The sequence below is a fragment of the Pinus tabuliformis genome, chromosome 9 (assembly GCF_031772625.1).
Source record: "Pinus tabuliformis cultivar Carrire ecotype Pingquan chromosome 9, CPIR1, whole genome shotgun sequence".
NCBI lineage: Eukaryota > Viridiplantae > Streptophyta > Pinopsida > Pinales > Pinaceae > Pinus > Pinus tabuliformis.
The window spans coordinates 1,431,281,209-1,431,293,535 of NC_142307.1; the positions used below are offsets into that span (position 1 = coordinate 1,431,281,209).

The 12,327-nt window shown below is 37.9% G+C and overlaps 1 protein-coding gene across 1 annotated transcript in view; it reads left to right on the top strand.

Moving 5' to 3' along the window:
• The first annotated feature begins 1,078 nt into the window (after window positions 1-1,078).
• The window catches only part of LOC149153930 (diaminopimelate decarboxylase 1, chloroplastic-like), a 157,724-nt gene continuing 146,475 nt past the window's right edge, over window positions 1,079-12,327 (top strand). Inside the window, exon 1 of the mRNA XM_089438914.1 lies at window positions 1,079-1,839. Within this exon, the coding sequence (XP_089295040.1) occupies window positions 1,280-1,839 (560 nt within the window). The 5' untranslated portion in view covers window positions 1,079-1,279. The remainder of the gene's footprint in view (window positions 1,840-12,327) is intronic.

Genomic DNA, 12,327 nt, shown 5'->3' on the forward strand with positions numbered 1-12,327 from the left:
AATAGAGTTCTAAGAAATAAAAGAATAATAAAACCATAAGTACTTCCTCAAATACACCTAGTTCCAATAGATTAAAAAATAAGCAAAGCCATAAATATACATCTATGTTACATGTTCATCTAATTATCTTGATCGTCAAAGCAAAGTATAAATTTGATAGACACTTCTACTCATCAAGTAATTTTTTTTATGGGTTCTCTTTTAAAATTGTCTTTTTACATGACATTTGACTTTTATTTTTACTCATTATTTAAATATAATGTATTATGTGTTATTGTTAATTTTTTTTATTGTGAATATAAAAACAATTATTTGCTAATATAAGTTTTTGTGTTCTGTCTTCTTAATAAAAGAATTCAAATATGACTTAACCAAAAAATACCCTTCAAATAAATAGTATCATAAATATATATATTTTATATTATTTTGAAAAGATCAAAAGTATTCGATTGTGTTCATTCCTAAGTAATATCATAAATATACATATTTTATATTATTTTGAAAAAATCAAATTTCAATCTTGTTCATTCTTATTGCTAAATTAACGAATAATTTGGGACATTAAGTATAATCATTACTTATGTAATTTTAATGATTTTACAAATTATGTTAAACCATTTTAATTTTTTTAAAATTATTTGGTTACACTCATGAAGTATAATGTATTTTGAATAGGAACCATTAATCTCAACTTTCTCAACTTTCATATGATGAATTGAATTAAAAAGAGCTTAAAAATAATAAAACAAATTTAAAACCAAAAGTATTCTAACATTTTAAAACAGTAACAAAATACACAACTATACGAAACTACACAACTATACGAAACCTGCATTGTGAATAAATTAATAATCTTTTGACAATGGGATGTTTGAACATGTTAGAAAAAACCTTTGTCCTGCGACGAACAGAAATAGAAGCAGCGACTGCTTGATAGCAAATGCTAATCATCTTATGTTTGTAATTGAGCTTAAATCTACCTACAGTGAAGTTTACAAAATTACAAAATTACAAAATTTTAAACTGAAATACACAATAGCACTATAAAATGTTCAAACAAAAACACGAGCATAAGGAGCGTATGGATAAGCACTATAAATACCAAAACCTATACACAGCACGTCAGTTCCTCGGATGACAACCATTTTCGCTAAGCCAAGCAAAGCTCACAACCATTTTTGCTAAGCCAAGCAAAGCTCACACCCATTTTTGCGAGCTTGTACGCCTTCGATTTGCAGGATTGTGAGTACCAGCGTTGACAAGTCAAATTATTTTTACAATGGCGGCGTCGTGCTCGGCCGGGCCGTCTTCAAGTCTTGCCAATCGACATCAACTTCCGCGGGCTTCCTACAATTTTCACTCCAGAACCCTTCCTAAAACCTCCTGGAAACCGTCGCTCCAGAACCCAAATTTGCTGAAGAGATTCCATGCTGTGACCCAAAAACAGGAAGGCAAAAGGGCTTCAAAAACAAACATAATTCCTCGTGCAGTGATTTCCGAAAAAATGTCCAAAAATAATACTAATACTAGTAGCAGTTCTAAGCATTGTTTCAGCAGAGGAGAAGATGGTTACCTGTACTGTGAAGGTGTGAAGGTACAGGATGTAATGGATTCTGTGGAGCGGACTCCCTTCTATTTGTACAGTAAAACCCAACTAACCAGAAATTTCGAAGCCTATTTGACAGCAGTGGAAGGGCTCGATGCTACCATCGGGTATGCCTTCAAGGCTAACAATAATTTGAAGATTGTGGAGCATTTTAGAAGCCTGGGATGTGTCGCTGTTGTTGTTAGCGGGAACGAATTGAAATTGGCAGAGCGGGCTGGCTTCGACATGACAAGGTCAGTCAGTCTGTCAATTATTTCATTATCTTTGGTTTTTAAGTTGTGGGTTGACCTCTGCTATCTTTTTCATAGCTATGAATCTCATAGTGTTAAGTTTTAGGTATGTTCTGTGTTAAGTTTTAGGTATGTTCTATGCTGAGAGCAAATTTACTTCAATTTTCCATATTAGCTCAATATCAATTCCAGATTAGCAATCACATTTAGCATGATAGTAAAATGTAGATAGAACATAAACATAAATCGCAGAAAACAAGCCAAGACAAGAGCACACTAGATGTGGGGCCAGCCTGGACAAACCCCAATGTGGGGAAACCCTTGATCAATTCTTCTTATGTGTTCTTCAATAGTTCAGCAGAGAGATAGTACATATACATCAGAAGTCAACATTTTGACTTATCAAAAATAAGAGCAGATATCTTCCCTAAGAAGATGTCACATGAGGTAGTTGATATGGACTCAGTTGATTCCATCACCTTGCTGTACCTATCACTGTGCTGCACCATGCTGCACCATCACCATGTCCATCATCACTGTGCTGCACCATGCTGCACCATCACTGAGCTGTACCTAACATGCTGCTCTTCATCATCATGCTGCACTATTCATCATACTGCACTATGCATCACTATGCTGCACCACTGTCACTGCACTATGCTGCACCATTCATCATGCTGCTTCATGCACCCTACTGCGCCATGCTGCTCCAAGCACCTTATTGCACCATCACTGCACTGCAATACTGTATCTTACTAGCCTTAGCTGCTTGCTATGGCTTGCAGCCTAGCAAAGTAGCTAGGCTATAGTTACACTCTTCATGATACTTAAGGACAGCGAATAATGGCTGTATATATAAGTGTCCCTTCTTGCTGCCTTAAGTGCTGCGGCTAGGAGACTGAGATTACTTCCTTACTGCGGGTAGGATAGATCTTCCATGACAACGTTTAGCATTAGGATGACAGCGTTTAGCATCTATCCTTCATGACTGCGTTTCAATTAGAACAGCAACATAAAACACTTGTTAGCACTAGGACTTGCTATCCCCTTGCTCTGCGTTGAAGTTCCTTTATGCAGCGTATGGAAAACCTTCTCTTGACAGCGTTTAAGGCTTGCTAGAACACCATCTCATGACAGCGTATAAACCTAAGTTGCACGAAATGGGGAAACGGGTACGAGTTTCCGAAACGGGCACGGGTACGAAACGTGACCCCCCCAGATTTTGGAAATGGGGAAACGCGATATATATATATATATATATATATATATATATATATTAGGACATTTAAGAAATATGTGCAATCATAAAGCATATATGATACATTCTAATTTATTACATTATGATTAAATTGTCAATTGTCAATGCATAAACTATAAGTCTCTAAATTTACATCACATTTACTCATGAATGATCACATAATGAAAATAGCAATGTCCAAAATCAGCCACGAGAAACTTCTAATCTCTTGTCTCGTGCTTGATTGGGAGTTTCCTCCTACATAGTCGAACGACCTTAGTGCTCTTGATTAAATACAAGTTCCATACCCTAGTACATGACAAAATCCAATGGAAACATTGCAATCCCCCCAATCCTGAAATCCTGAAAAACAGATAAGTCTGCTAGATTTTGAGTGAGATCTAAAATTCTACTTTCTCCATATGAAATCCAATGAGGGTGAAACCACTCTCAAACATCCTCAGTGATTTCATGGCAACGTTAAAAATTCAAGTAAAAGGATGAAAATGAAAAATAAAGGAGAATGTCACTTTTACTTTAAGAATTTAACATTACCATGAACTGCATATCAACACTAGGGCCATAGGCTTGAACATTAGGCTGCCCCACTCAAAAAATCCTCTTTTTTATAACTTGAGAGGCATCTAGAAGCATCTAGAAGATATTTTAGTCGCCCAATAAAAAATTAGAAGCAAAAAAATAAAAAAAATACTAGAAAAAGTCAAGTTAGAAGAGGAAACTCCACCATACAGCCTGGAAACGCGTTTCCGGCTGCCTGGAAACTCGTTTCCAGGCCGTACGGTATGAGTTTCCTCGTTTCTGGCCGGAAACGGACCCTTCTCCAACGTTTCCTGCAACTTAGGTATAAACCCTTATTGAATGCGGCTTGGAGAATGTGTTTAGGACAACATATAGACCTCTTTTGGACAACGTTTAAGGCTTGCTAGAACACCATCTCATGACATGTATAAACCCTTATTGACTGCGGCTTGGAGACTGTGTTTAGGACAACGTATAGACTTCTTTTGGACAACGTTTAAGGCTTGCTAGAAACTCCCTCCTTGCTACTAGGAGACCCTCATTTTGACTGCATATAAGACAACGTAGATGCCTTCTCCTTTTGACTGTAAGTAGGGCTAGGGTAACTCCTCTTAGGGCAGCGTATAGACTTTCTTTAGATAGAGTCTAGAGTTAGGGCAAACTCTCTAGGGCAACGTATCCTCTTAGTGACTCCTCCTTCCACCAAAACCCAAAGACAAGTGGAGAGGAAGAGATCATAAGAAGAGTGTGTCCAAATGACTAGCAAGCCACCTCTTTTTATACTAAAACGTTGAGCACAAGTGGGGGCAATTTGGTTGTTGGCCGACCATGACAAATTGTCCCATAACACAAATAAATTCATATCTCCATGAATACATGTTGGAATCTGATGATCTTTAGATCAATCCTACACCTCCCGACGAGAGGAATCCAAGAAAAATATCAGTTGCCATGAATAAGTAGACCCACATGGAGTTTGGCCCTAGTTGCCAATTTTAACACATAGCTAAAGCCTAATAGTTTACTCAACTCAACCTTTGAAAAATTAAAAGAAAGTCATAGTAGTTACAACCTCAGGTTTTGGTGGCAAAAAATCCGGAGAACTCAATTGCAAAGGGGTGACTTAATAAGCGGCCAACCTCAACTGTTTTTTGAGTTCATTTATTTTGTTAAGTTTCATCTTGATTTGCTCGTTGTTTTCATTTTATTATTATTATTATTATTTTTCCCGAAATTCCTATAGTTTTTCTAAAACCCTTTGAAGGCAAAGTTTCATATTCAAAGTTCTCATCAATCAAGCAGAATTAGAACTTCTAGTGAAAATACCAAATTTGGGGAAGAAATTAAAAAAAATAAAGTTTGACTTTGTCTACTTATCAACTTACTTCAATTCCAAAGGCAGTCAACATTGTTTTAGCTATGGCTTGTGAGGTCAAGAGGGAATAAAAAACATGACGGAAAGATGAAATCTATGCTTTGAAGTTAGCATTCTTAAAAGCTTATTCTCTGACATTATGTCAGTTTGTATGTCTTTATTTTGTATTTGTTCAACAAAATGGAGCTAGTTATGTGTTTAGGTGTTGTAAGGATAGAGTGATAGTTTTTTATTCTATGGAGTCTAGTTTGCTTCAATTTTATTTTGGTTTCAAGCTGGCAAAGGCCAAGGCTTAAATGCAACTCTGTGCTTATTAGGCATCCACGTTTTCATAATAACTCAGTCCAGCTGCTTAAACTATCCTTCTCCTTTAGGGTAAAGCAAAAGCCCAAACTACTAACATTGAAGAGGGAAGCTATGTGTTGGACACTGTAAATGTGAGTCTGTGATGTTGCACATAGAGGGGTTATGCATTGTGTGGTAACACGCAGAAAGATGGCATGACTTCTTGCCAAACGATTGGGTAAGTCAATGTAGTATGCTTATTGGGGCCAGTGGTCCATATATTTCCATATGGAGAAATCTTATCGGGCATGTCTTCATTTCAGTGAGCTGCATATAAGAAACATTCCTGCATCTCTTTTGAAATAATTGTAGTTAATTCATGTCATGGGTCTTAGTGTAGTTTAGGTGTTTGAATCAATGTTACATTTATTGTTATTGACAATTTATTGCTGGGGTCCAAAATTTAAATTATCAGCAATATCGGGGAAATTATCGGGAAACGTAAAAAATACAAAAATAATAATTTTTTTCTTCAAATTTTTAAACTTCTAAAGCAACATCAACATCAAACAAATACATTGTCACATAAATGTGAAGGCAAAACTTCTATATAAAATGTATAAGATGTCAAGTGGTACATCAGACATCGATACTGAAATATGATATCTATCCTGAGTCACAAGTCCTGATAAGATAAAAGAAAATCACATCAAAACAAAAAGGTGTATCTTATGAGATGATTATCATCAGGCATCTAGATACCACAAGGCTAATCATGATGCACTAAGATATCAACGATTTCCTTTACCCTTTTTGCGAGCAAAGGTCACCGGTGTCATTCTTCCTCTAGAAGCAGTAGGTGGATGTGCTAAGCTTGAGCCTGAGGTGGAAGGTGAAACCCTTAGGGAAAAGGTGCAAGATGAAGTGGGATGTCTTTTGCCTCTTCCCCTAGTTGGTAGTCTCTGTGGAGGTGGTGGCATTGGCTGCCGCACACTTTTAATATACTCCCTCTACTCCAAATCTGTCTCTCCTACAAGTGGAGCATCCTCCTCCTCCTCCTCCAATGCAGCCTCTTGCTCCAACCACTAAGGTGCCTCCTCCATGATAGGCCTCTTGGTTTCCACTCTCCATGGACTCATGGTGTCAAGTGCATCCAATGAAATGACATTTCTATCTGCTACTTTGTTTATCTGCTTGACTCATAACCTGAGATTGTAGTAGACATAGACCATGTCATTGAAGCGGTGGACATCTAACCTACATGTGGGGCGTTTTGTGATTAGAAGATGATGTTCCATAGGCATATGCCATAAATTAAATTAATGAACTTATAAAAATAAATAGATTTTAATTTGGAAATTTCTAACCTGTTGCACTTCTTGGAGTGTATCTCTTCAAAATTGCATTCACAATCTGAAGAGCTGCAAGTTTGACTTAGCACCCAAATGGCAAGTTTTTGCAACTGTGGGACTCTTCTACCATAGTTTTCCCACTAAACATCTGCAACAAATAAATGGAAATGACTCAAATTTCCAAGGAAAGATAGTTATATTTCAATTTTCCATTAAGTAACAAATAGATAGAAAGGAAATACATTGAAATTTGAAAGTTTGAAAATTGAAACAAATTTTACTTGTAGCTTACATGGCATCCTAGCAGTTCTATCTTGGGTAGCCATACATACCCAAATGTCCCATAACTTAACTTATATACCTCAAGTTGTTTGGAAAGCTCGTTGCATTCAACGGAAGTCAACAACATCCTCTGAATACATTGGTAAAATCCGTCCATAACCTTTGCATCAAACCTAAATCCACATGCATAAGAGAATGCAGGGTCGAGGTAGAGCCCTGCCACATGAATTGGACAAGAGAGTGTTGTTCCATCGCTGATCAATCACACCCCATATCTCGTCTCGTTTCATGATTCCATCTTCCCCCTTGTCCTCATAGTACTAATGGATAGCTCCCTTGGCCCTATCCATGGCCTGATACAAGTAGCCCATTGTGGGCTTATCACCATCAACCAAGCAAAGAATCTTTACCAAAGGTTCATTAATAACACATAACTCCTCCACTCCCATCCAAAAACTCTGATTGTGTTTCACAAATTGGGCTATGGCTTGGCCATCCACTTTCGTGCTTAGACCCAAGCGTTCCACTCATCTGAGAGAAACATCCTCTGCAACTCCAACATAGAATTGTGGAGGGATTGAAGAGAAATGTAGCTAGTTGCGAAATGCATGATAGCAAGACAAGCTAACTCCTTACCCCCTGTGAACTGTCTCATGGGTGTTAGAACAAATGTATGATTGTAAATATATTTTGTAACACTCCTTGCCAACTCAACAATTTCTTGGATCCAAGGAAATTTTCCCATGTCCTCTAGCATTAAATCAATGCAATGGGCAGCACAAGGAGTCCAATATAAGCTCTGATACCTCTCCATGAGCAACTTGCTAGCAACAACATAGTTAGCAACATTGTCCGTAATGACTTGGACAACATATTGCGGACCTATTTGCTAGATGAAGCTATCCAATAACTCACATAATAACTGTGCATCTCTAACATATGCAAATGCATCAATAGATTTGATAAACATTGTCCCCGTGGGACAATTAACCAAAAAATTCATAATGGACTTGCCCCTTCCCATCTGTCGAACCATTTGACATAATGGCACATCCTGTGATCTCTCATGATTCTTTCAACTCAACCAATCTCCTTGTGCAATCAACCTTTTCCCCTTGAAGGAGATGCCCGCTCAAGCCATTATAAGAAGGGCCTTTGTAGCCTAGACCAACAATGGCGGCAACTTCAAACATGGAATGGTAGAATGGGTTGTTCTTGGCAATGTTGAATGGTATGCCACTTCATAGAAAACATTTCACCACAATTTTGTCAACCTCTTCCGTCTCCTTCTATTTCACCATTTCACTGAATAGAAGGTTGCCTCCTAGGCATGGATCTTGGCACAAAGAAAGGTGAGGACGCTGAGGGGCCAGACATTGCAGAATGTGAGCCCAGAGATTGGCTTTCCCCCACTCCTGAGAAGCTTGTAGATTTGTTTGCGAGCTCAAGCTTCGGTTCTTCCTTTTGATCTCTCTTCTTATGTATTTGAAAAATGGATTGGTTTGCAATGTGGATAATTTCTTGGGTGGATGCTAGGCAAAGAGCCACTTCATTCCCTGGTATTTGGGCAAGGTAGTATTTCAAATGGCTAATTCTGCCAAACATTTCCACACCACATAATTTGTAATTTAATGTCATTCTGTTATGACCCTCATAGGGTAGACCGTACTCCCACATTGGATCCAATGGCTTTGGCATTTTGATTCTTGAAATGTGTAGACTTTAGAGCACTGATTAAATTCGTAAACCAATGGGACAAAAAAAGAGGGGAACTTAGAATACAAATCCACAAAAAACATAAAAAATGCTCCAATTAAAATACCCTAACTACATAAGTGTTAAATCCTCCATTCAAAGAGGGCAAAAAACAAGAAAAGGAACATTGCATACGTTATACTAGATCTTGAAAAACAAGAAAAGGAAGGCAATTTTTTTTACATGCCATAAAAATATGGATATGTTATATTGGAGTAGATCTCCACTCCACAAATGCTCAGCTGATGGCAAATAAAACTATGGATTTCCCTTGTTTTCTGGTTGAAAAATGGTCACAAGGCTCACACTATCCTTAGAGTTTGCAAAAGACAAACCCAAAATGACCCCCAAAAAACCAACTCGAATCTTTTATTTTGGCGAATAGAGCAGCGGGGTGGTAATTCACTGTTGTCTTGCGATAATTAGGGAAATTATCACGATAAATATCAGTGATAATATCGGTGAGCATGGATTCAGCAATAATATCACGACAATTCTTATACTATTGCGATATGTGCAACATTTTGAATAGACCATAGTTAATTCATGTTGCGGGTCACAATAATTTAGGGAGCCATTTATTGAACACTGTGACTTGCAAGTGTATGGTAAGGGGTTGTAAATTATGTAAAAACATGCCAACAAATAGCATGACTTCTTGCCAAATGATTGGACAAGTCATTGTAGAATGTTTTTCGAGGGTAATGATCAAAATCTTTCCATTTGGACAAATCTTATAGGATATGTAATGCCCTAGATTTTGATCCTCAATTTAATAATGTATGTTTGTACATGATGAAAGGCTAGAGAGCCTATCTGTATAATGGTTTTGAATATTATTAATAAAACACATCACTCACTACAAACGGACAAGGACAAGAGTATTAGGGGCTATGATACCACGAGAGGAGGGTAGCTAGAGAGGCTAAAACTTTTTATTTATACTTTATTATACCCATATCTGAAATAATTGAGAAAAAGATGAGTATATGAGCTTCTTGGGGAACCCATGTGTCACTAGAGAGAGTGCATATTTAACCTTACCTTTTGGGGGATTTGGGGGTCCTCATTCATTATTCTCATACACCTTGTGGTTTTTGATGCTTGGAGAGAAGAATAATTCTATTACTGGGAACCATTGTTTATGGCTATAAGAGTTAGTGCTTGTTATTCTAGCATGAGAAGATGCCTGAGTGCATGTATGCATTGGAATTGCTGGTGAGTCTGTCCATGGTTGAGAGTCGATAGCTTCTAGCATTGAGATTTCTTGACTAGTAGCACTAGAATCCCAGGAGGGAAATGGAATAGCCTGAGGGACTGCATTGCAGAGAAAGAGATCCTTACCTTGGGTTGCATAGGTTGACTGGGAAAGAGAGTCGGAAGTTGAGATTGTCATGGGACTAGTTATGTGAATAGAGAAAGCTTGTAAGCTAACTGTCTGTGAGCGTTAGAGTTGGCTTAGGCACCCATCTTTGTGAAGTCATAGCCTCAGCTCAGGGGTGGCCTGTTGTAGAGAGTGAATGTGCAACAGAGATTACAGTTGGCTGGAACGTCCATCATCTGCAGTTAGTTTTATAAAGATAAGTGCTTTTTGTGTTCTGTGTATATATATTTTTCGTTGTGTTAATTAATGGTTATCAATCTTTCATATGTTGTTTATGCCAATAGGTATTTGCATTGCATATATTTAGTATTTTTGGCAAATGCATGAGTTCTGGAATGTCATGCATCTTTTCTTTATTTTCCTGATTTAAACAAATGGTGTCAAAAGTTCAAATTTTTCCAAGAAAAATTGTCCTCAAGTGTGCCCAGGCATGGGGGTATGTCACAGATTGTTATGAGAGCTTCGGTTGTGACACTTGGGCTGTAGGGGCCGAAGAATCGGTTGAATTTCATGTTGAGACCGAATCGGGAGTGCCTTGGTAGCTAGAATGATTTCTTGCAATTATTGAAAATTTTGAAATTTTCCATTTGGTGACATCGGTAGTGACATGGATGCCGCGTGTCTGATGACGTGGAGTTGCCATGGTGGCAGGTCGGTGGTGGATTCTGTGGTGCACAGTGGCAAGGCCATGTGGCAGAGGCAAAGGTTGAGCATTTTCTCTTCGCATGGGCATTAAATAATGTTGGAAAATAGACTAAGTCCCAAGACTTGGGGAGATGTGGAATGCAGAATATGAAATGTTGAGATGCAGGGTGTGGAATGCTCTTCATCCACATGTACATCAAATGATGTTGGAAAATAGACTAAGTTGCAAAACATGCGGAGATGTGGGTGTGGAATGTGGAGATGCATAATGCTATTCCTCCACATGAGCCTCAAAAGAATGCTGGAAAGTTGACTAAGTTCAAAACTTTTAATGTGGAATGTTGGATACAAAATGGCCCAACATTGGTATGGATGCAAGGCTTACACATCTGCATAGCTAAGGTCCCCAATAAAGGAAAAGAAAAGAAAAAGAAAGGAGAGAGAAGGGAAAGAATGAGGAAAAGAGAAGGATGAGGAAAGAAGGGAAGAAGGTGAAGGAAGAAGGTGGCTAGGAATGACGAAGTAAGGCCGGGCGGTGAAGATGGTGAATACCAATGCTTACACATCTGCATAGCTAAGGTCTCCAATAAAGGAAAAGAAAAGAAAAAGAAAGGAGAGAGAAGGGAAAGAATGAGGAAAAGAGAAGGATGAGGAAAGAAGGGAAGAAGGTGAAGGAAGAAGGTGGCTAGGAATGACGAAGTAAGGCCGGGCGGTGAAGATGGTGACATGACACCACCCCTGGGTGCCACATGGAATTAGATGCCACATCAGTAGGCTACATCAAAAATTCTAGTATGAAATTGTTATATCTTTCTTATGATTTTTAGGTCATAAACTTCAAGGGCATTTTTGAAACCCTAAACAATATTTTTGGATGCTAAAACCTGACAAGAACTGTGTGTACAAGTGATACACAAGTCTCTGCAACTTAAATGAAAGAGCTCGGAAAGAACTTTCCAATGAGATATTGTAAGTGCGAATTGGAGTTAGTCATGAGAAAGTTACACCTGGAACAAGTTGTAGGAGAAATAAGGTACCCCTTCACTTCCAGGAGCCATAATTCCTTTTTCAGAGCTCAAAATGGAGCATGGGAGCAGTCAACAGAAAGCTTTTGGATAGTAGTATCCACTCATGGAGACATAATTGAAATATGGGCAGCCAATTCTTCAAGAAACTAGCAAAAATATGCCTTTAGCATTACAGGGGAAAATTGGTAAAAATGGGCCAAATTTCAAACAACAATGACCTTCAGCTCAAAACTTAGAATGGAGCATATGAGTGGTCAATGGAAAGTTAGTGAGGAGTAGAATCCAGTGGTCCACCCAAAATTTTGGTTTGGGTTGTAGAAATTCTTAGAAAATCAAAATAAGGCTACTAATGTCTTTAAAGAGCAGAAAAATCATGCCTATGATTTTCAAAAATTATAATTGTTTGTTTTTGTCTAACATAATTTAATGCTATGCGCATTTTTGCAAAAATAAGGGTATCAGCAGTAGATTAACTCAGGATTGCAAATCTGAGATATGAAAGAAGAGCAAAGAGTTTACAGTCATGAGGTGAAAGCTAGGGGCTAAACATTAGTTTGTGGAATGTAGAGACTGAATCTTTATGGACATAGAAGTAGAGTGAAACCTGA